The following is a 25,204-nucleotide window of genomic DNA, read 5'->3' on the forward strand; positions in this document are numbered from 1 at the left end:
CGAGACGACTTGTGTATGATAATTGTAATAATATGTGAATGAGTTATGGACCCTGCTATGTTCTGTTGTACTACTCTGAGGGATGTAATATTTGCGGAATGGTACTTCGCGAATGTTATATCAACGACTGGCATACTACAACATGCAGTGGTATGCAGGGTCACCACAATGTATTTCTAGAAATTATTTGTTATCATATGTGAAAAAATGTTGATAACACTTCTAATTTTTTTACAGTACAAGAAAAATGGTCATTTGTAAAATAGAAAACGATAAATAAAAGGTAAAAAGAAACACAAAAATGAAACCGCCTTTGTTGGAATGGCCCATCACAATAAGGGTCCTAGCGGGCCGTCCTGTGATTCAATTCTAGGCCCCCAACGAGTCGAGGAGTGGAGAGGCAAAAGGGAAGAAGAGAACCCCAGCAGCCTCGGCCGCAAGGAAGGAAGCATCGGCGGCGGCGGCGAAGATGGTGAAGGCGCGGATGACCACGGCGGACGTGGCGGCGGAGGTCAAGTGCCTCCGCCGCCTCATCGGCATGCGCCTCTCCAACGTCTACGACCTCACCCCCAAGGTCGCCCGTCTCTCTCTTCGCCACCCCCCCATCGCCCCTTCCTCCCCCCTCTTCTGCTCGCGTCAAACCATAGGCGCGGAACGCTAGCGGCATAGTCGCCTCACCCGCCGGGGAGTCGAGTAGTTAAAATACACCGGATTATCTGGAGATTTCTGCAGATTTCTACGTGGTTTTGTGACTAGGCTCTGATTCTGTGATACTTGGTTTGGTACTGGAAGAGGCTTGTGTAGTCTGTTTTGAGCACTGGTGGCACACTGGCAAACGACTTGGTTTAGCTATAAATTAGAACATACAGTTTGGGGGCTAGGGTAGGTGTAGGCCACCCCAGTATGCTGCCCTGTTTGCAATTTTGGCATGCTCCGAAGTTGCATCGTGTCAGATTCTGTAAATGTTTCCTTCTGCTGTGGCTGTGTTCCTAAAATTCAGTAGTCAAAATTGCCAAACCCGTTAGGACTCTCTGTACCGCGGGCTGACTATCTTGTTACATTTATTATGCTGTTACACATTTCATGTGATAAAATTGTCTAGTGCTTAGAGAAACAAAATGATTCTGTAAACATCTTCTGTTTCCATGGCGAAACTGCTGGCCGATCTCCTCTAGTGGATTACATTCTAGTTGTAGCAACCTTGCACGCTGCATCTTGTTTTGCTATCTACCAGGTGGATGTTTTACGTGATCTGTTTTGCGCTTGGACAGACTTATATCTTCAAGCTGATGAACAGCAGTGGGATCACTGAGTCGGGGGAAAGCGAGAAGGTTTTGTTGCTCATGGAAAGTGGTGTCAGACTGCACACCACTCAATACGTTCGGTGGGATGCTGCTCACAGTTGTTGATGTATACGTTTATCTGATGTCGATTGTTTCAGAATATTAATGCACAGATCCCCTTGTGTATCTATGTCTTCAGTGACAAGAGCAGCACACCTTCTGGATTCACTCTCAAGCTGCGGAAGCATGTTCGTAGCAAGAGGCTTGAAGATGTCCGTATGCTAGGATATGATAGGGTACCCATCTAATTTCATTTCGTCTTGGATAATAATCTTTTTGAATTCAGCAGCTTTGTGCTTGTTGAGGCTTGCACCGTTTAATGATGTCTTTGATTGAATCGCAGATGATCCTTTTTCAATTTGGACTTGGCAGTAATGCACATTTTATAATTCTGGAGCTGTACGCTCAAGGAAATATCATCCTCACAGATTCAGAATACACAGTGATGACACTACTCCGTTCTCATAGGTCAGTCTAATTTGTGCGGCACTATTTCAGTCTGCTGTATATATTAGGTGCCATTAGTCTGTTGCTGAAGTGAGGACTTAATAGGACAATAAACTATCATAATCTCCGCTGGCAATCCAGAAATTCTATTAACCTTTGATGCTTACTGTTTGTTTATTGTACTCATCTTTTGTCATGAAACTTACAGAGACGACAACAAAGGATTGGCTATCATGTCTCGCCATCGCTATCCGGTAGAAGCTTGCCGTACCTTTGAAAGGACTGACTTAACAAAGTTAAAAGAAACATTGAAATTGTCTAATACAGTCGATGACAAAGAATCTTCCCAAGTTACACCTAGCTCAGTTGATAGTCAGCAACCTTCTGAACACGCCAATGATGAGGTGCCTGTTACTGATAAACCGGAAGAACCATCTAAAAGAACTGAAAAGAAGTCTGCTGCAAAAACTAAGCAGGCAGGTTCCAATGCAAAAGCGGGCGATGGCAGTCAATCAAATAAAGCTACTCTGAAGACACTTCTTGGGGAGGCATTGGCTTATGGCCCAGCACTAGCGGAGCATATCATATTAGATGCTGGGTTGCTTCCAAGTTCAAAGGTTGGGAAAGATCCAGAGAGCAGTATTGATGATCATACTATCCAGTCTCTAGTAGAATCTGTTACAAGGTTTGAGGACTGGCTCGTAGATATCATCTCTGGTCAAAAGATTCCCGAGGGATACATTCTCATGAAGAATAAGATGGCTGCAAAGAAAAACATCATGCCTTCAGAAGGGTCTTCTACGAACCAGAAGGTGCCTCCGTTGTTTTCCTGTGTTTCTAGGTGTACTTCTGTGTATGTGACTGCACATATTTGCTATTTGTGTTTGTTCATTAGTGATGTCTGTTTGCGGATCTAAAGAGGATTTTTCCCCAATTTATGTTTAGGCAGCAGCACATTTGCATATGATATGGTGAATTTCAAACCAATGTACTAACTGTAATTTTTCTGCTATACACAGATATATGATGAATATTGCCCTATCCTGCTGAAGCAATTTGAGTCAAGGGAATATGATGAATTTCAGACATTTGATGATGCATTAGATGAGTTCTACAGCAAAATAGAAAGTCAAAGGGTGGATCTACAGCAAAAAGCAAAAGAGGATTCAGCAGTCCATAGGCTCAACAAAATAAAGCTGGATCAGGTTCACCCCACTTCACTCTCCATCTTATGCCTTGCAATCACATTGCTCATAATTTGCTTAAGTTTGGTTCTATTTGAAGGGCATCTCTCTTTCAAACATGCAGTACATTCGATACCTAATAGTCCATTCATCTGTTCTGTCATGCAGGAGAATCGTGTGCATACATTGAGGAAGGAAGCAGACCATTGCATCAGTATGGCAGAACTAATTGAGTACAATTTGGAGGATGTCGATGCAGCAATTACAGCTGTTCGTGTTTCGCTTGCAAATGGAATGAGTTGGGAAGCTCTTACTCGCATGATTAAAGAGGAGAGAAAGGCTGGAAATCCGGTAGCTGGTCTGATCGATAAGCTCAGTTTTGAAAAAAATTGCATTAGCCTACTTCTTAGCAATAATCTTGATGACATGGATGAGGATGAGAAAACTGCGCCTGTTGAGAAGGTATGTTCCACAAACACCTAATTTGTAGTTTTGTACCATGATTATTGTCTTTGTCATGGAGGTATCATATTCTTTGAATATTTGAAATTATATCTTACTCGCAATGTTGGATGTATGGTTATGTGACCTAAGGTGTCATGTTCCACAAACAATTCTATCTGGTTTGTTGATTTTTTTTACCCCTGATATTTACACTTCTATCAACATTGCACTGATTTGGTGTAAGTTCTTTAAGCTGAGGATACCACTTGGTTAATCCCCTCATGTATCCGCCTTAATTGGAGTAACATAAAATTTCTAGCCTTCGATTTCTCTAGACAGCCAATTTTACCAACTACTTATTCTTATGGAGAGCCTCTCACTACTTATCAGTACATATATTGTATTAGTGTATCACTTGTCTTTATTTTTCCTTACAAATTCATGTGGAGGATTTATTTTTCCTGAATTGAAATATTGAAGATTGATTAGACAGAGAGTTGATTTGTATTTATTTTACACAAAAAAGATGCGGCAGAATGGAAATTAGGAGGCTAATTGTATTCATATACTGCAATATTTGATCGTGCTTACACACTGTAGTTTAGCACTAATAATTTCTCCATGCCATTTTGTTTCATGAAAAACTTTGTTTTCATTTTCTTTTAGGTAGAGGTCGATCTGTCACTTTCTGCACATGCAAATGCTAGGCGGTGGTACGAAATGAAGAAAAAACAGGAAACCAAACAAGAGAAGACTATCACAGCACATGAGAAAGCTTTCAAAGCAGCCGAGAAGAAGACACGTCTTCAGCTTGCTCAGGTTTCTTACTTTGTATCCCATGTAGTACACTTGTATTTGTTACTCTCTTGTACGGTTGTATCTACCAAGAGCTCCATCAGTAGCAAAATGGCAGTTAACATTTTCTCCATACTAGAACATGTTGGTTAAGTTTTAGTTTTCCTTGTAAGTACATAAGCCGGTGCAACTCAGCTTCATCCTATATCCTATAGAAAAAAAATCTACATTGTTCATTTGGTTTTCTTCTTAATGGAGTTATTTTTAATAATTAGAGGTCAATGAACTAGTAAAAAGCTTTACCTGTCCTCCAAAACCAAATATTTGTGTATTTGGCTTGTTTACTATACTCATACTATGTGTTTACAGTAAATTCTATTCCAAGAATCATTGTCTTTGTATTATATTAAAAAACTTTCATATCTTCACATTTGTAGGAAAAAACTGTGGCTGCAATCACTCATATGAGGAAAGTTCACTGGTTTGAGAAATTCAATTGGTTTATCAGCAGTGAAAACTATTTGATTATCAGTGGTCGAGATGCTCAACAAAATGAGTTGGTTGTCAAGCGGTATATGTCTAAAGGAGATTTGTAAGTACCTTTATTAGCTATTAGCCTATTACCCATTTATAAGCTTGTTGCCAAACTATTCATTTCATTTTCCAATTCATCATAGAACCACTTTACCCCATATCTTGTAACTTTTATACCATAGTGGTATGTATCTTATTTCTTACAAAAGCTACTGGCTTGTTTTCAATCATTAATAGGTATGTGCATGCTGAGTTACATGGTGCTTCCAGTACAATCATCAAGAACCACAAACCTGACAGTCCAATACCACCCTTGACTCTAAACCAAGCAGGATGTTACACTGTGAGTTAAATATGTGATTATGTATTACTAATTTACTACATGTGTTGTGGCAATACTTGTGAAGGGTGTGTTCATATGAATTATCCCTATTGATCACGAGTTTCTTTTGCAGGTATGCCACAGCAAAGCGTGGGATTCAAAAATTGTTACAAGTGCTTGGTGGGTATATCCTCATCAAGTTAGCAAAACAGCCCCCACTGGCGAGTACCTCACTGTTGGTAGTTTTATGATCCGTGGCAAGAAAAACTTTCTCCCACCTCATCCCCTTGTTATGGGATTTGGTATTCTCTTCCGTTTGGATGAGAGTTGCTTGGCATCTCATCTAAATGAAAGGAGGATCAGGGGTGAAGATGATGCCCTTCCAGAAATCGAAGTTGATCCTCGAAAGCACCCAAGTAATCTTGAACCGGATGACAGGCTTGCTACTGACAGTGAGATGAGTATAGTAACTCATGGAAATGAATCAAGCATGGACCATACAAGTGCTCACCGAAATAATGATATAAACTCTGGTAACATGGATACTGCCGACTTATCCGAACAGGTTGCTGGAACCAAAACTTTGGAAAACAATGGAACCTCCGCTTTCAAGGAAGAAACGCAGGATGATTCCGTTTCATCTCAACTGGAGGATCTATTGGATAAGAATCTTGGTCTGGGCCCTGCCAATGTGTCGGGTAAAAGCTCTTTGCTCATCAGCAGTCTTTCAAGTTTAGCTGAAGACGATGATCTTGATTTGAAGAAATCAACATTAAGAGAGAAACCATATGTATCAAAAGCAGAGAGAAGAAAACTGAAGAAGGGCCAGAGTACTTGTGAGTCTACTAGTGACCCCCAACATGGTGAATATGTCAAAAAGCTGGATAACTCACAACACGAAAAAGGCAAGGATAACACAAAGGCTGCTAATGGTGAATCTGTCAAAAAGCTGGATAACTCGCAGCACGAAAAAGGCAAGGATAACACAAAGGCTGCTCATACGAAAACAAGTCGTGGACAGAAGAGCAAGCTTAAGAAGATTAAAGAGAAGTATGCAGAGCAGGATGAAGAAGAAAGAGAAATCCGTATGGCTTTACTTGCGGTAAGAACACTAGCTACCCGTATGTTTTCTTTTGTTTTGTTTGCCATTGCACTGTATTCGCCTTTTTCATTGGGACTGACAACCTCTTTTATCGGTACTAGTCTTCTGGAAAAGCTTCTCAAAAGGACAAACCTTCACAAGATGGAGAAGACACCACTGCAAAACAATCAAAACCATCAACTGGTACTTTAGACAACTTTCTCTTGTTTTTAAATTTATCCTTGTGATTGTTCAGTTACATTTTTGCGCTTATTATTCCACTCTATATCATGATAAGGACTTGTGCTGGATTACCATGTTAACAAATCATCTGCATTCGAGATAAAATAAGATAGTATCAATATTTCTTTCATGTCATGACAAAACATTGAATGAACTAGTGGTGTAAGGTACTAGATTTGTGTCTAATTTAGCCTCTTATCTGAGCTTTCATTCCTTTACCCTTGCAGGCGAAGATGACTCATTAAAAATTTGTTATAAATGCAAAAAGTCTGGGCATCTATCTCGTGATTGCCCGGAAAGTACATCTGTGGTGGATTCAACTGGAGTCAGCGTTGGTCGAAGCAGCGATGGTATGGACAAAACTGCTGCTCCTGTTGGTGGCAGCATTACCATGGATGAAGATGAAATCCATGAACTTGGTGATGAAGAGAAAGAAAAGTTGATTGATTTGGACTACTTAACTGGAATTCCGCTGGCAAGTGACATTTTGCTGTATGCTGTACCTGTATGTGCCCCTTACAATGCATTGCAGACATACAAATATCGTGTCAAGATCACCCCGGGCACCGCAAAGAAAGGAAAAGGTACATTTCTACTCATTCTGGAACATGAAGTCACACCATTTTGCCTTTCCTGTGTTCTATATTTTCTGGTAGATCAAGTGTCCTGATGTCTTTGTTTTGTTAATTTCAGCTGCCAAAACTGCTATGAGCTTATTCATGCACATCCCTGATGCAACAAACCGCGAGAAGGAACTAATGAAGGCATGTACGGATCCTGAATTGGTGGCTGCAATTGTAGGGAATGCCAAGATCACCGCACCCGGCCTCACTCAAATGAAGCAGAAGCAGAAGCAGAAAGGGAAAAAGGCAGCAAAAAACAACTAGTTTGAAACCGCCATGACCCTGGACTGAAGTTCTGATCCACCCCTGTGATTCATCTGCAGAAGATATGTAAATGTTGCCACCTGTCGCTTGAGGCTCATCTGGAGGTAGCAAACTGATACCCATTATCGTGCTTGCAAAGTGTAGACATCTCACTGGCATTTGAGAGGCCACGAGGCAATGCAACAGGGGACAACCTATATAGAACCTTACCTTTTGGTGTCCCACTGTGAACTGATTGATGTAAAGAGCTACAGGGAAGAAAACCTCAAATTTTATTTCAGTGTTGCTCTACATTTTTTGTGTTAAATGGTAATCGCCTATATAAAGTTCTGTTCTCCACGTGACAAAGCATTGTTTGTTGCTTCTGTTCTCTATAAATCTTCCTTGTGCTTTGGTCATGTTGAACCCAAGGGAGCCCTCCAAGAGATCTTGCTCCAGAGGGCACATCTGATTGGTCTTTCGGTTCCACTCCAGCCTCTGCACCCTGTCTTTTGGCATAACTGATGTTGCTAGCCTAGGACTTGTTCACCTGGAAGAACAACATAGCAAAACATCTTAACGTTCAAGCAGGATTTAGCTAACATTGCGCAAAATATCATTAAATGTACTTCTTAATTGGTTTATGAAATATGCATTGACTTTTTTTGCGGGGGCATTGATTATTTAATTTGCCTCATGCCAGCAACCTTATACGATGCTGACAACACGGACTTGCGTCGAACACCTAGCCTGCTCGACATGAACACCGTCAAGTACTGCTTCAGAATTGTCGACGAAGGGGCGATATATCGACAGACATGTCACATCTCATACAGGGGCATTGGGCCTCTGATGAATATGTCCGCGTCACTTCCTCAGCCCTGGATCAATCCAGTTAGGCACAGAAGGAGTAGCCGTCAAAGGTGTCCATGTACTCCCTGAATGAATGTACCTCCAGTGGTCTCATGTAAGTCATACGTTTCCGTCTGGAAAGCAGGACTGTTGTAGTTTACAGTAGGTTTTCAAGAAATTGCACATTCATAATGGTTCAGTTTGTACTTTGCAAATTGATGCAGATTATCACAAAAAAAGTTTCAAATCACACACACTAAGAACAAAAATTCTCGACCATGGCTGTTACTGGTTCAGATCACAAGGTTCTAGTACACTCTACAACGATTCACTCACATACTTGTCAGGATTTAGTATACAGTGACCAAGTACGGAGTAATTTTTAGCTGTTTTGCACTACAGTACTTATTAGGTCACTGCCTGCCAGTGGCGCACTGGAGCGATATTTCTTGGACTGAACCATGGATTTCAGGTTTAGAGCTCTCCTTTTTGATAGGTAATGCATAACGAAAGAATGTGTGCCATCAATCCAATTCTAACCAGCAACTTTGTCTGATTGCATGACTTTCCACATCAGGTGTTCTCTTAAATCTACCCACCCCTATCAGAAGTCATTTTGTCTGTACTGTCCTTTTCAAAAAGAAAAAAAAAGTTAGTTTGTACTATGGATTTTAGTGGCATATGCCTAAAAATATGCAACATCTAAACCAAGTATAGGAAAGAGCTGCACTAACTGAAACTTTTTGGACATTTAAACATAATTTCGACATTAGGGGTGTCTAGAGTAAGGACTGTCATAGTAGTAGTACACCTAGACTCTAGTGTTTGCTTGAGTCAGCCTTCGCAGTGAATCAATCACAAAGGGACAAAGGGCTGAATATAGTTCAGTTCCAGTGACAACGTAACATCAATGTGGAAATTCACAAGGAAGCACATCAAACAGTGAGCTGGAGTAAGTAGATACTAAAGTATGCTGGAAACTAAGGCACATGTACGTGTTGAAATTATGCTTTTCAGGAACTACTACTGAGCCAAAACCACACAACGAACTAGAAGGAACGTGTTGAAGAAGAAGAGGCAACGCAGCGGGAGGCAGTAGCTTTCAGAAATTACTGAACGCGGATTTGGAGAGTGCTAGCTAGAATCACAGGAATGGGGCCAAAACGGCGACCAAGAACTCAACAAAACTTGCACGTGTTATCAAGTGCCGACACGACAATGCAAAGTATCGAGGCTCAGGAACATTCCATCGAACAAAACTGTGGAAATCTGATATGGATCTCAATCCTGGACCAAAAGCATTCGATATATAGGAAGACTAGAACTCTAGAAGTCCAACCCGGTCAAGCAGGAGATCAAGATGGTGAAGACCAGTGGGATTTAACATTTTCTTTGAGAAAAAAATCAGATGATCAATTTACCAAAGTACATCAGAGTGAATAATATAAAAACATGTGAACACATAATTGGTTGGCTTGCAATTCACAACAATATAATAATTTAAGAACTTAATGACATGTAGCGTCTATGCCAATTATCAAATGTCTTCAAGAGGATTTTTAGAGTGTCGCCCCCGCGTGGCGGAACCCTACCGCGCCGCCGCCGCTTCCCCCTCTCTCCCCCTCCACTCCCTCGCCGCCGCCAGGGGGCGCGGTCAGGCAAAGCCTGGCCGGCGGCGGCGGGGATTTCATCGTCCTCTCGCGCGCGGGGGTCGGGCGCGGGTCGCCTTCCTCGGGCCAGGGCACGGCCCTGTCGTCGGGGGCCTCGATGGCGGTGCCTGGCCTCGGCTCAGCGGCGGCATGACGGACGATGAGGCGGTGGGAGCCCTGCCGGCGACGGAGGGAGGGGTGGGGGCGGGTTGCAGGGGGAAACCCTAGGTCCCCTTCTCCTCGCCTCTCGGCGGCCGGCGGTGGAGGGCTGGCGTTCGGCTGCGGCGGTGTGCAGGCATATGCGGTGTCTCTGGACTACGCGATCTGCTTGGTGTCTCCGGTGGTGATGAGGACATCCCTACTACACCACTACCTCCATCATTGATAAATGAAGATGAACCTGCTGTGAAGCTCAAGTCCAATGAAGTTCAGATTGGACCAATTACAAGGGCTCGTGCAAAGCTACTTAAACAACAGGTGAACTTATTTCTAAACGGTACTTTGATTGATGAGAACTTTATACTGCCTAAGTCCTATTACTTATGTATCATCAGGTATCAAGAGGAGACGAACATCGCACGAGGAGTAGAGGAGCAGCTGGACATGAAGACGGACGTCAAGATGGACGTGAAGCTGGACATGAAGATATCTCATGGACGCGCGAGGGAGGAGCGGGAGGCATGCGCGAAAGGAGAAGTTGACGTCCAGGCCGGTCCAGCGCCCGGTTAGACCGGCCTCCAGACCGGCCAGTCCGGTCCCTGGCCCGGTTGACCGGTCGCCAACCGGATGCATCGTACCGGAACCCAACCGGACGAATTTTGCGAACTTCCCGGTTGCCGACCGGTTGACCGGATGCCAGACCGGCCGACCCGGTCCCTGGCCCGGTTGACCGGATTCCAGACCGGATTCGTCCGAGTCTGTCTCGACCAGATCTATTCTGGGTCGGTTATTCTTGTATCTTTTCGACCAGAAGTCGTCCCGGACGCCTATATAAGTGCCCAGGACGCCCCCTAGCTGATTTAGACCACGTTTAAGATAAACCCTAGTTCTTAGTTGTTTGCTCTAGCAAAACTATTGAATCCCTACACCATATTGCTTGATATTGTGTAGATCCTGAAAAAGTCTTGTGTGATCTGTTGTTCCATTGGGAATTAGACGGTTGCAACTTACCGCTTCGTGGTCGGCGGCTACGTGCGCAAGTGTGTGGAGTTGCGAATATCTTGCAGGGTTGAGAGCTGTTGCATTGGCGACATGGACCAATCGAGAGATCTCGTTGCGTCATACAAGTTATCATCCACTTCATCGTCGTGTTTCTCCACTGCCATCACCCCGTGATCATCATCACCGCTGTTGCTTACTGAGAAGATCGGGCCACCCTTTATCATCTTGGTATCAGATTTCCAGTTTTCCTCGGTAAGCCATCCACAATCCACCCCATAGTTGAGTTGTGAGTGTTTTCCTATCCAGAAAAAGCCATAAAAAGTTAGGGTTAGGGTTTGCCATAGCCTTAGATTGCACTAATTTCAAGTTTTAGTTGCTTTTCGTAGTTGTTTTTGCATATCTTTTCTTCCCATCTAGTATTTTAGGGTGAGTTTACTCTATCATCTTGTGTTACTTTGTCGTCTAGTGTCAGTTTTTGTTACTCCGAGTCCACATAGCGTACAGTGTGCTTGTTCCCAACCATAGACACCGCCTTTCGATATAAAGTGACTAGGAACTTCCCCAGAAGAGACTAGTTTTACCGCTCGACAGGCTTCTCGTTAGGTTATCGGTGCTTTGCATATTTCTGTTGGCCGTGTTATCAAGGAGTTGTGTCAGAAAATAAAAAAAAAGAGAAAATTGAAAAGAAGCAAAAAGAGCTACATAGCTGCGTGTGTTCTACAAAAAGAAAAATCCAAAAATAAAAGTGTAGTGCTAGTTGAATCAAGTGAAGGCCTAAGTTTACTTTACTGCACTTGTAGTTGAGCAATCTTGTGCCTGTCTCGTTGAGCTTTGCTAGCGTCTCTCTTGTGCATTGCAACCTTTCCCACATATAGTTACATTGCCCCATTATATCGCCTTGTGTGAGTATCATTGGTTGTCTACGGTCAGCGCTAGAGCTTGTTATTGGTGCAAATAGGTAGCCTACCTACAGCCTCACATATACCCTGCTTTGTCGTGTGATTTGTTCTTATACCCTTGATATTCGCTTCGCTACATCCGTGCACTAGTTGTTACTACAAGTGGTAAGCAACACTAATTTACTTTGGAACGGTAAGATTTCCTTTTCTTATCAGTTTTGAGTGAGTTGTGAGAGTACCACTATATATTTTTGATTTAGTGCACTAATCTACTAACGATGTCTGCTAGTGATCATAAACTTGGTAACCGGGAAAACAAGAGTGCTGCTGATATAATCACATGGAGGGAGTATGAGGCTCTTCGTAATGAGATGCGACGTGAATTCCGTGCTCAGGACGATGTGCTTAATGGGAAGGTTGAAGAGATCTCCCAAAAGCTGGATGCTACTCATGTGACCGTCACTACAATGCAAGATCAAATGACGGATGTACAATGCAGTCTTGCTGATTTGCGTTTAGCTGTTGAGAATTTGACCGCGCAACAACAACAAGAAGATGACGAAGATCCTGAGCTTCAAGATGACGCACACAATGCTCGTGATGTGCCACGTGGTAATCGTCCTCGCGGTTGGGTTCCACTTGGCCGCAATGGTCGTGGACAAGATGAGGAAGATGGTTTGGGTAAGCCCAAGTTTTCTATACCCAAGTTTGAAGGAGGAGCTGATGTTGAAGACTACCTCACTTGGGAGCTCAAGATTGAGAAGTTGTGGAGCTTACATCCACATTATACTGAAGATCGGAAGATTAAACTTGCTTCTTCCGAATTTGATGGCTACGCTTTGCGTTGGTGGGATGCTTTTGTTCGTAACCGAGACGAGGATGGTGAGCAACCTATACGCACATGGCGTGCCATGAAGGAGGCGATGACTTCTCGCTTTGTGCCTACAAATTACTTGCGGAATATATATGATAAGCTGACTCTATTGAGACAAGGTGTGAAGACTGTGGATGAATACTACATGGAGATGGAGATGCTTATGCAGCGTGGCCGTGTTCGTGAGTCTCTCGAGATGACAATGTAGCGTTTTCTCAACGGTTTGAAGTATGATATCAAAGGCATTGTTCGTCACTACAGCTACACAAATATGAATCAATTGTTACATCATGCAAGAGAAGCTGAATCACAGTTGGCTGACGAAGCAAAGATCAAAGGTCGATCTACAGGAGCTAGGCGTTTCACACCCCGCGCGGCACCATCATCGGCGCCGGCGCCTTCGACGCGCTCCGCACCTTACTCTACTCCGCCTAGTAAGCCGGTCTCCAATGTGTCTAACACAAAGAAGTCCGAATCTGCTGCAAGTACGAGTGGCTCTAATGTGTCTACTGCGCGTAACCGTGATATGGTTTGTCATACATGTGGTGGCAAGGGTCACTTCAAGAGAGATTGTCCTAACCGCAAAGTCATGATTATCAATGAGGACAATGAATACCTGACTGGAGATGATGTTGATCCTAATGCTCTAGAAGATGATGACTATGACACTGATGGTGAAGATGCATATCCGTCTGATGCTCGCACCATTGTTGTGTCGCAGCGTGCTCTTAATGTGTTGCCTAGTGCATCTACTCAGCGCTGCAATTTGTTCCAAACAAAGGCTTTAGTTGGTCCTGACAAGGCTTGCAAGGTCATTATTGATGGCGCGAGTTGCCGCAATTTAGCAAGCAAGGAGTTATGTACCAAGCTGAAGTTGAAGTATCTACCGCACCCGCATCCATACTATATTCAGTGGTTGAGCGACAATGGTGAGATGAAGGTAAACCACATGGTGCATGTTGAGTTTGCTATTGGACCGTATAAGGATTGCATTGATTTTGATGTCGTTCCTATGACGGTGTGTCACCTACTATTGGGATGGCCTTGGCTCTATGACCGTTCTGTGCAACACAATGGCCGTGCTAATACATATCACTTGGAGTTCAAGGGCAAGAAAATTAATTTACAGCCTATGACACCACAACAAATTGTCAATGAGTCTCGTCAGAAAGTCGAAGTCAACTTGGAGGATGCTTCATTAGATAGGCGAGAGAATTGTAATGTTGTGAGTGATATAACGAAAAGTGAGAGAGTGAATTCCTTAGTCTCATTAGCCACCAAAGAAGACATGAGAGAATTTAGTGAGGATCCTACAGCCATGCCACTTGTGCTCTTGTACAGGGGTACGGTTTTGGTTTCTAACGACATGACCCCTCTTCCTCTTGGTGTTTCTAATGTTTTGCAGGAATTTGGCGACGTGTTTCCGGACGAGGTACCCGCAGGACTTCCACCATTGCGAGGTATTGAGCATCAAATCGACTTGATTCCCGGAGCTTCGCTACCCAATCGGGCACCATATAGAACGAACCCCGAAGAGACGAAGGAGATACAGAAGCAAGTACAAGCGCTACTCGACAAAGGTTATATCCGCATAAGCCTTACTCCTTGTGCTGTTCCTATTATACTTGTTCCTAAGAAAGATGGTACATGGCGTATGTGCGTATATTGTAGAGCGATAAATAACATTACTATTCGATATCGTCATCCTATTCCCCGTTTAGAGGATATGCTAGATGAATTGAGTGGTGCTGTTATTTTCACTAAAATTGATTTGCGTAGTGGTTATCATCAAATTAGGATGAAAGAAGGGGATGAGTGGAAAACCGCCTTTAAAACAAAATTTGGTTTATATGAGTGGTTAGTAATGCCTTTTGGTTTAACTAATGCACCTAGCACTTTCATGAGACTGATGAACCATGTCTTGCGTGATTTTATTGGCAAGTTTGTGGTTGTGTATTTTGATGACATATTAATCTACATCCGCAATGAATCTGATCATATTATACATATTCGACATGTTTTGCAAGTGTTGCGTGATAGTAAACTCTATGGTAATCTTGAGAAGTGCACATTTTGCAAAGATAAGGTCATATTTCTGGGTTATGTTGTCTCTAAGCATGGAGTAGAAGTAGATGTGTCTAAAATTGAAGCTATTTAAAATTGGCCTACTCCCATGAATGTGAGTCAAGTAAGAAGTTTTCATGGTCTAGCTGGGTTTTATCGCCATTTTGTGCCCAATTTTTCTACTATAGCTGCACCTTTGAATGAATTGACTAAAAAGGGTGTTGCATTTGAGTGGGGCGTTGCCCAAGATCATGCTTTTGATGAACTGAAACGATTGTTAACTTCTGCACCGTTGCTTGCACTTCCTGATTTCAATAAGCAATTTGAGATTGAATGTGATGCTAGTGGTATTGGAATTGGTGGTGTGTTGATGCAAGAGGGTCGCCCAATTGCATACTTTTCTGAGAAACTTTCTCGGTGCTAAGTTGAACTATCCAATATATGATAAAGAATTGTATGCTTTAATTAGAGTTCTTGAGGTTTGGCAACATTATTTGTGGCCAAATGAATTTATCATACATTCCGATCATGATGCTTTGAAATATCTCGAAAGCCCAATCTACTTTGCATAGGCGTCTTGCTAAGTGGGTTGAGTTCATTGAGTCTTTTCCATACATTATTAAGCATAAGAAAGGAAAAGATAATATTGTTGCCGATGCTCTATCTAGGAAGAATATGCTATTAACTCAACTTGATGTTAAAATTCCTGGATTAGAAGTGCTATGTGATTTGTATGCTACGGATCATGATTTTGCTGAACCATATCGTTTATGTGCTCTTGGTAAAGCATGGGATAAATATCACATACATGATGGGTTCTTGTTTCGGGCTAACAAACTATGTGTTCCAGAATCGTCTGTGCGTTTTCTCTTATTGCAGGAATCACATGCTGGAGGTTTGATGGGTCACTTTGGGCGTGAGAAGACGCTACTCATGCTCGCTGATCATTTTTATTGGCCAAAGATGAGGCGGGATGTGGACATGTATGTGAAGAGGTGCATTACTTGCAACAAGTCCAAGTCCAAGCTGAAGCCTCACGGTTTGTATACTCCGTTACCGGCATCTACTACACCTTGGGAAGATATTAGTATGGATTTTGTGTTGGGTTTGCCGCGTACTAAAAGAGGCCATGATTCTATATTTGTGGTAGTGGACAGATTTTCTAAAATGTCACACTTTATTGCCTGCTGATGGCGTGTAACTCACACGTTCGTTGGGAACCCCAAGAGGAAGGTATGATGCGCACAACAGCAAGTTTTCCCTCAGAAAGAAACCAAGGTTTATCGAACCAGGAGGAGCCAAGAAGCACGTTGAAGGTTGATGGTGGCGGGATGTAGTGCGGCGCAACACCAGGGATTCCGGCGCCAACGTGGAACCCGCACAACACAACCAAAGTACTTTGCCCCAACGAAACAGAGTGAGGTTGTCAATCTCACCGGCTTGTCTGTAACAAAGGATTAGATGTATAGTGTGGATGATGATTGTTTGCAGAAAACAAGTAGAACAAGTATTGCAGTAGATTGTATTCGATGTAAAAGAATGGACCGGGGTCCACAGTTCACTAGAGGTGTCTCTCCCATAAGATAAATAGCATGTTGGGTGAACAAATTACAGTTGAGCAATTGACAAATAGAGAGGCATGACCATGCACATACATGATATGATGAGTATTGTGAGATTTAATTGGGCATTACGACAAAGTACATAGACCGCTATCCAGCATGCATCTATGCCTAAAAAGTCCACCTTCAGGTTATCATCCGAACCCCTTCCAGCATTAAGTTGCAAACAATGCAGACAATTGCATTAAGTATGGTGCGTAATGTAATCAATAACTACATCCTTGGACATAGAATCAATGTTTTATCCCTAGTGGCAACAAGACATCCACAACCTTAGAACTTTCTCGTCACCGTCCCAGATTTAATGGAGGCATGAACCCACTATCGAGCATAAATACTCCCTCTTGGAGTTAAGAGCAAAAACTTGGCCAGAGCCTCTACTAATAACGGAGAGCATGCAAGATCATAAACAACACATAGGTAATAGATTGATAATCAACATAACATAGTATTCTCTATCCATCGGATCCCGACAAACACAACATATAGAATTACGGATAGATGATCTTGATCATGTTAGGCAGCTCACAAGATCCGACAATGAAGCACATGAGGAGAAGACAACCATCTAGCTACCTCTATGGACCCATAGTCCAGGGGTGAACTACTCACTCATCACTCCGGAGGCGACCATGGCGGTGAAGAGTCCTCCGGGAGATGATTCCCCTCTCCGGCAGGGTGCCGAAGGCGATCTCCTGAATCCCCCGAGATGGGATTGGCGGCGGCGGCGTCTCGCAAGGTTTTCCGTATCGTGGCTCTCGGTACCGGGGGTTTCGCGACGAAGGCTTTAAGTAGGCGGAAGGGCAACGCGGGGGGCCACACGAGGGCCCCACACACCAGGGCCGCGCGGCCAAGGGCCAGGCCGCGCCGCCCTGTAGTGTCGGCGCCTCGTGGCCCCACTTCCTTTCCCCCTTGGTCTTCTGGAAGCATCGTGCAAAAATAGGACCCTGGGCGTTGATTTCGTCCAATTCCGAGAATATTTCCTTACTAGGATTTCTGAAACCAAAAACAGCAGAAAACAACAACTGGATCTTCGGCATCTCGTTAATAGGTTAGTGCTGGAAAATGCATAAATACGACATATAATGTGTATAAAACATGTAGATATCATCAATAATGTGGCATGGAACATAAGAAATTATCGATACGTCGGAGACGTATCACCTGCCACAAAAGCGACGATGCGTCACATATTGCTAACCTGTTTTTCAGGGAGATTGTTCGACTACATGGAGTCCCGAAGACTATTGTTTCTGATCGTGATGTGAAGTTCATGAGCTACTTCTGGAAGACACTTTGGGGAAAGCTGGTGAAAGAACATCTCTCACATTATGTTTTGTGTGTTTGATGTCAATATATGTGATACACTAATGTTTGATTAAGTGGTACAGGGATTACATAGATATTTATTCATGTGTGTTGGATTTGATCGTCTATCAAAAGTTATCAGAAAAGGTTGGCCAGGCCGGATAATCCGGGCCGGATATTGTTGAAATATCCGGCCCCCTGTTTTTGGCTAAGTCCTCGAGGAAAAGCTGCTCAGTATGGGGGCCGGACTTTTGCCCGGATATTGTCCCGGTATTGTACCAGGGCCGGAATATCCGGGCCGGATATTTTGGAAATATCCGGCCCCCCCGAATTTGGCTAAGGACTGGAAGAAATGCTTCTCTGGCATAGGGCCGGACATTTGGCCGGATAATTTCACGGTTTTGTTCCGTAGGCCGGATTATCCGGGGGGGGGGGATTATCCGGCCCTTACTTAGGCCGGATTATCCGGCCCCCGGAAGCCGCAACGGCTCATTTTTGAGAGGGGGTATAAATACCCCCTTCTTCTACCTTGGTTGCTTGCTCAATCATTATACAAGAAATCGCCAAGCCACCTCCATTAGAGCCACCTCAAGAAACACAAGATTTGCAAGATCTCCTTCCTCCCCCAACCAAAGCTCTTGATCTTTGGAGATTCGAAGGAGAAGACACCGATCTACATCCTCACCGAAGCGTTCTTCATTTCCCCTCTCTTGTTTGAGGGATCTCATGCTAGTGTTCCTATTTGGTTCCCTAGTTGATTTGTTGTTGATGTGTTGTTGTTGATTGTTGTATTGTTGCAGCATTTGGGAGCCTCCAATTTGGTTGTGGATGTGTGCCCCAAGAACTTTGTAAAGGCCCGGTTTCCGCCTCGAGGAAATCCCTTAGTGGAAGTGGGCTAGGCCTTCGTGGCGTTGCTCACAGGAGATCCGAGTGAAGCCTTCGTGGCCGTTGGTTTGGCTTGCGTAGCAACCACACTCCTCCAAACGTAGACGTACCTTCTTGCAAAGGAAGGGAACTACGGGAATCATCTCCGTGTCATCGCGTGCTCCACTCTCTGCTACCTCTATCCCACTCTATCTCCTATTGCGTAGCTATACCTTGCTTAGTTGATATCCTTGTCATATAGGTAAATTCACTTAGTTGCATATCTAGAGAATTTACCTTTTGTGTCAAGCCTAAATTGAAAAAGAACTAAAAATTGGTTAGCACCTATTCACCCCCTCTAGGTGCGGCATATGATCCTTTCAATTGGTATCATAGCCTCGGCTCTTATTTCGGGCTTAACCGCCTAAGAGTATGCTGGACGAGGAGCCCTCGTAAGGGGCCGCCAAGTTGGTCTCCGTGGAAGACTTCAATTCGTTGAAGTCCTCCATGGAAGCCCAAATGGAAAGCATGAAAAAGATGATTGCCGAGCTTTTGGCTCCGGCCCCTCCCAAGGCTCCTAGTGTAGAGGTAAAAGACACGGGTGCGTTAGATGAGGGAGAGGCTTCGGACTTACCCTCATCTACCAAACCCGTGGAAAGTGATAACTTAAACACTATCAATCTACCAGTGCATCTCCTAGGGGAACTAGTGGAGGTGAAAGCTACAATCGAGTAGCTCCACCTTTCCTATCTCCCGATATACCGGTTCCCCATCCCCATTTGAACATTCGGGGCGACCCACCTAAGTTTTCTATTGATAATTTCGATACTTGGCAATTTGAGTTCCGCTCTCATGTTTGTAGTGCCTCCAATGAACTATGGAGAATCATCATGGAGGGCTTCAAGCCATACAACCCCGACAAGTTGACTAGAAGAGAAGCAATTGATACTCAACTCAACGACACCGCCTTACACATGATTCAAACTAGTGTTGGGACACCGGAATTGCATCGTGTCCGGAACTACACCACCGCCAAGGAAGCTTGGGATGGCTTGGCCGCTAGTTGCATTGGAAGTGAGAGCACAAGCAGGAACAAGTATAATGCTCTTAAGAATAAAGCCGAAGGGTTCATGAGGCTACCGGATGAAGATCATGAAGTCATGTATGGAAGACTTCTCACCGTTGCCGATGCCTTCCGGCTTATTGGTGCCACCCACATCAATGACACTTGGATCAAGGAGAAGTACATTGAATGCATGATGCCATTTGTACCCATTGATGTCAAGACTCTTGTGGGGAGGGAATGCTATTCCTCTCTCACCTCTCAACAAGTAGTGCACGAGATGCAAGCTCTCAAGGTGCTTGAGGAAACCTCTCATGATTCTCGCAATCGTGCTCTTGGGATGGCAAAAGGTTCCAACCTTGCCTTGGTGGTCAACTCCGTTGAAGAAGTGATTCCTCAAGAATCTTATAGGGCATCTTGGAGTATGTCCTATCCGAAGATTTGCAATGCCACTACCATGATCACATGGCCTTCCATGCAAAATCCTTTTGGGTTGATCCCTCCAAGGCCAAGGAAGACAACATCAAGAGGAACAACAAAAGTGGGTTCACTAGCTTTGGTCCAAAGACAAGATCTTGCTACAATTGTGATGACAAGCGCCACTTCATTGCCGAATGCCCCTATGAAAATAGAGAGCTTCATAATGGGAGGCTCATTAATTCCCAAGGACAAGAGCAAGGACACAAAGGGCAAATATTCAAAAGCCCCCAACAAGAAGTTCTACAACAACAAGACCAAGAAGGGCAAGAGGCCCTCAAGAGTTGTGCTAGTAACAAGGGAAGAATATTCATCCGATGAAGTTGAAAGTTCTAGTGGTGATGGAGATGAAGAAAGCTCAAAGGAATTGGCCGCCATCGTCACCACCAACATACCCTCTTCATCTCTCTTGAATCTCCCAATGAGAACCCTCCTATCAAGAATGCACATTGCTTCATGGCAAGGTCCTCCTTGGACACACCTATTGTGCTATCAACTCAAGAAGAGTATACCTCCGGAGATGATGATGTTGATGATGAAGAAGATGCAACCTCTAATGGATTGGTCGCTCTTGCCTCCCTCTCCACTAACTCTTCATCACCAAGTGAATCCCCCAATGAGGTCATTCTTGTGGAGGAAGAAAGTTGCCTCATGGCTAAATCCTCCGAGGTATCATCTCCTAGCCCCTCTATGCCTAACATATCTAGTGATCTAGGGGTTGATGATGCTAGTCTAAAAGTGAAACAAGAAATGCTAGATTTTGATGATTTCATTCTCAACCTACAAGGTAACACTAAAAAGCATGTTTCAAACCTCATGATTCGTTTAGCTCAACAAAGTGATATGCTTGAGAAAAAGGGTCAAATAGAGAGAGAAGACTCTCTCGAAATTCATGCTCTTAAAAATGCTCTTGAGGAATGTCAAGAAACTATAACTTCTCTTGAGGAGAGGCTAGAAACTCTTGAAGAGCCTCAAGATAAAATTAACAAGCTCACTAAAGCTAGAGATCTTGCCAGGGCTAAGTCTAAAGTGCTTAAAAAGGATAAGGCCCAATTTGAGGTTGATCATGAGAAACTTGTGAAGGATCTAGATGAACTAGACAAAGCTCACAAAGCTTTGAAGAGTGAATTCACTCTCCTATCCAAATCCTATGAGCAACTTCAAATTAGGCTTGCTCCATATGATGTGCCTAGTTCCTCTACTCCTCTATGTGATCATGCAAATATTGTTGAGGAAAATGCTAGGTTGAAGGATGAACTTGCTAAGGCCTCCTCTCCCCAAAGTAAACTTTCTTTGGATGATCTTTTGAGTAAGCAAAGATCAAACAATGGGAAGGAGGGCCTTGGTTTTAATGCCAAGGCAAAGAAGGCAAACAAGCAAAAGGCCAAGCCCGCACAAGAGAAGAAGAAAGACGTCACTAATGGTGAAGCCTCCAAGGGCAAAACCATGAATGATGATGATGCGGGAATTGCTAACCCTCACTATGTTTTATTTAAAGATTATTATGGTGATGTTTATGCTAAATATGTTGGCCCATATGATGGTTATGTTGCTTGGTCTATTTGGGTCCCAAAGACCCTTGTTGCTAACAAAAGAGGACCCATTGCGAAATGGGTACCTAAATCCAAGAATTGATCTCATGTAGGACTATGCCGCCGGAGGTTCAAAATGGGTACTTGATAGTGGATGTACAAGTCATATGACCGGCGGCAAGAACCTCGTCAAGGAGTTGAGGCCTAACATTAATGATATCACCGTCTCCTTTGGCGATAATTCTACATCCGAGGTATTGGGTTTTGGCAAGGTTGTGGTTGCACACAACATTACTCTTGTGGATGTCATGCTTGTCAAAACCCTTGGTTACAATTTGCTTTCCGTTTCTGCCCTTGGCAAGATGGGTTTCGCCGTCTTTATTGATAATGATATTGTGGTCCTCTTGTGGAGCAAGACTCTAAAAGTCGCTTTCGTTGGGTATCGCGAACACAACTTGTATGTGGTGGACTTTTCGGGGACCACCACGACAAGTGCGATGTGCCTATTCGGAAAGGCGGATGTGGGTTGGTTGTGGCATCGCCGCCTAGCCCATGTCAACATGAGAACTTTGCAAAGTCTTCACAAGGGGAACTATATTGTGGGACTAATGGAAAATGTGTCTTTTGCCAAAGATCGTGTTTGTAGGGCTTGTGTTGAAGGCAAAATGCATGACTCTCCGCATCCAAGCAAGACCATTATCTCTTCCAAGAGGATCTTGGAGCTCCTTCATGTGGATCTCTTTGGTCCCGTTACTCATGCAAGTCTTGGTGCGAAGAAACATTGCTTGGTGATTGTCGATGACTACTCAAGATACACTTGGGTCTACTTTCTCAAGACTAAAGATGAGACTCAACAAATATTCATTGACTTTGCTACCGAGGTGCAACGCCAACACAACCTCCTCATTATGGCAATAAGAAGTGACAACGGCTCCGAGTTCAAGAACTACACACTCAATGATTTTCTTAGTGATGAGGGGATTCGTCATCAATATTCCGCTGCTTACACCCCTCAACAAAATGGTGTTGCGGAGAGGAAGAACCGGACTCTTATGGATATGGCAAGGTCTATGATGGCGGAGTATAAATCCCGCTATAACTTTTGGGCCGAAGCCATCTCCACCGCTTGTCACTCCTCCAACCGGCTCTATCTCCGCAAGGGCTTGAACAAGACTCCATATGAAATACTCACCGGGAACAAGCCTAATATCTCATACTTCAAGGTGTTCGGGTGTAAGTGTTTCTACAAAATCAAAGGAGTTCGTTTATCTAAATTCGCTCCTAAAGCTTTGGAGGGTATATTTGTTGGTTACGGTCCCGAGTCTCACACTTATAGAATCTTTGATATAGCCTCCGGGATTATCATTGAATCTTGTAGTGTGAGGTTCGAAGAAAATGATGGCTCCCAAGTGGGGCAAGTTGATGTTTGTGCAGGTGATGAAATACCTCAAGATGCCATAGTAAGAATGGGTGTGGGATTTTTCCGCCCCATTGAGGGACACGGTGTGGCGTCTCGGGAAGAACTATGCTCTACCACTGTGGAGCCCTCATCTTCTCAACATCAACAAACCCTACCTAGTGAAGCAAATGATGCACCAACCCAAGAACAAGAACAAGACCCTCCCTCTTATGTGCAAGATCAAGGACAAGATCAAGGTCAAGATCAACCAACCATTCATAATGGCTCCAATGAGGATCCAATCAACTCTTGCCCTTCTCCGAACATTGTTCAAGATCAAGCACATGAGATTGAGCAACCCCAAGCAATTGAGGAAGCTCAAGTTCAAGGTCAAGACGGGGACCCAAATGATCAAGTTGATCAAGTGACACCTCCAAGGCCTAGAAAGACCAAGGAGGAGATCGAGGCCCGTCGTCTAGCAAGAAGAGAAAGGAACCTCGAACTTCGTGGACACACTCATGACAAGGTTCTTGGTGATGTAAGGGCAAAGGTTTCCACAAGAAGGCAATTGGCGAACTTTAGCCATCATCATGCTTATATCTCCTTAGTGGAACCCAAGAAAGTATTTGAAGCCCTTGAAGATTCGGATTGGTTGGAAGCTATGCATGAAGAACTCAATAACTTCAAGCGCAACAAAGTGTGGACTTTAGTAAAGAAGCCTAAGGAGTGCCGCAATGTTATAGGCACTAAATGGATTTTCAAGAACAAGCAAGATGAGTTTGGAAATGTTGTGAGGAACAAGGCAAGATTGGTGGCTCAAGGGTTCTCTCAAGTTGAGGGTATTGACTTTGGAGAAACCTATGCTCCCATAGCTCGCCTTGAGTCCATCCGTATCCTTCTTGCTTATGCTTCGCATCATAACTTTAAGTTACAACAAATGGATGTGAAAAGTGCTTTTCTTAATGGTCCTTTGCATGAAGAGGTTTATGTTAAGCAACCCCCGGGGTTCGAGGATCTCAACTTTCCTAACCATGTCTACAAGCTTGATAAAGCACTTTATGGTCTCAAACAAGCTCCTAGAGCTTGGTACGAGCACCTTAAGGAATTGTTGGTAGACCGTGGGTTTGATGTTGGGCTAATCGACCCCACTCTTTTTACTAAGAGGGTCAATGGGGAGCTTTTCGTTTGCCAATTATATGTTGATGATATTATATTTGGGTCTACTAACAAAGCTTTCAATGATGAATTCTCAAAGCTTATGACCGATAGGTTTGAGATGTCTATGATGGGAGAGATGAAGTTCTTCCTTGGTTTTGAGATCAAGCAATTGAGGGAAGGAACCTTCATCAACCAAGCAAAATATCTCCAAGACATGCTCAAGAGGTTCAAGATGACCGAGATGAAGGGTGTGGCCACTCCTATGGTTACCAAATGTCATCTTGCACTAGATCCCAATGGTAAAGAGGTGGATCAAAAGGTATATCGCTCCATGATTGGATCCTTGCTTTACCTTTGTGCATCTAGACCGGACATAGTGTTGAGTGTTGGTGTGTGTGCAAGGTATCAAGCTTCTCCTAAGGAGAGCCACATGATAGCTCTCAAGAGAATCTTTCGATATTTGGTTGATACCCCAAGATATGGTATTTGGTACCCCAAAGGCTCAAGCTTTATTCTCAATGGTTATACCGATGCGGATTGGGCGGGTGACAAGGATGATAGGAAATCAACTTCCGGGGCTTGCCAATTCCTTGGTAGGTCCTTGGTGTGTTGGTCTTCTAAGAAGCAAAATTGTATATCTCTCTCCACCGCCGAAGCCGAATATGTTGCCGCCGCAAGTGGATGCACTCAATTGTTATGGATGAGGCAAACTTTAAAGGAATACGGTGTCATTTGTGACAAAGTGCCTCTATTATGTGACAATGAAAGTGCCATCAAGATTGCCTATAATCCGGTGCAACATTCAAGAACGAAGCATATTGAGATCCGGAATCATTTCATTAGGGATCATGTTGCCCGGGGTGATATTGAGCTTATCTATGTTCCAACCAAAGATCAACTTGCCGATATATTCACGAAGCCTCTCGATGAAGCAAGATTCTCTTATTTGAGGAATGAGCTAAATATCATTGATTCAAGGAGTATAGCTTGACCATCTTGCAAACACACCTTCGTCTCAAAACT

The 25,204-nt window shown here is 43.6% G+C and overlaps 1 protein-coding gene across 1 annotated transcript; it reads left to right on the forward strand.

Annotated features, from left to right (window-relative positions):
* The first annotated feature begins 453 nt into the window (after window positions 1–453).
* LOC124651864 (ribosome quality control complex subunit NEMF-like) lies at window positions 454–7,628 on the forward strand. The gene is made up of 14 exons (XM_047190887.1): window positions 454–574; window positions 1,272–1,384; window positions 1,483–1,579; window positions 1,687–1,811; window positions 1,999–2,602; window positions 2,810–2,995; window positions 3,143–3,436; window positions 4,085–4,237; window positions 4,651–4,805; window positions 4,985–5,090; window positions 5,203–6,171; window positions 6,273–6,354; window positions 6,621–6,977; window positions 7,087–7,628. The coding sequence occupies exons 1-14, from the start codon at window positions 470–472 to the stop codon at window positions 7,278–7,280; spliced, it is 3,540 nt and encodes a 1,179-aa protein (XP_047046843.1). The 5' UTR covers window positions 454–469; the 3' UTR covers window positions 7,281–7,628.
* Window positions 7,629–25,204: the final 17,576 nt, after the last annotated feature.

This window comes from Lolium rigidum, chromosome 5 (genome assembly GCF_022539505.1).
Source record: "Lolium rigidum isolate FL_2022 chromosome 5, APGP_CSIRO_Lrig_0.1, whole genome shotgun sequence".
NCBI classification, from domain to species: Eukaryota; Viridiplantae; Streptophyta; class Magnoliopsida; order Poales; family Poaceae; genus Lolium; species Lolium rigidum.

Bases quoted from the DNA above. Each gene is read 5' to 3' on its own strand.
- LOC124651864 (XM_047190887.1), top strand. From the start codon at position 470: ATGGTGAAGGCGCGGATGACCACGGCGGACGTGGCGGCGGAGGTCAAG. The intron at 5,091-5,202 runs GTGAGTTAAATA...TTTCTTTTGCAG, and splicing joins ACCAAGCAGGATGTTACACT to GTATGCCACAGCAAAGCGTG. The intron at 6,172-6,272 runs GTAAGAACACTA...TATCGGTACTAG, and splicing joins TCCGTATGGCTTTACTTGCG to TCTTCTGGAAAAGCTTCTCA.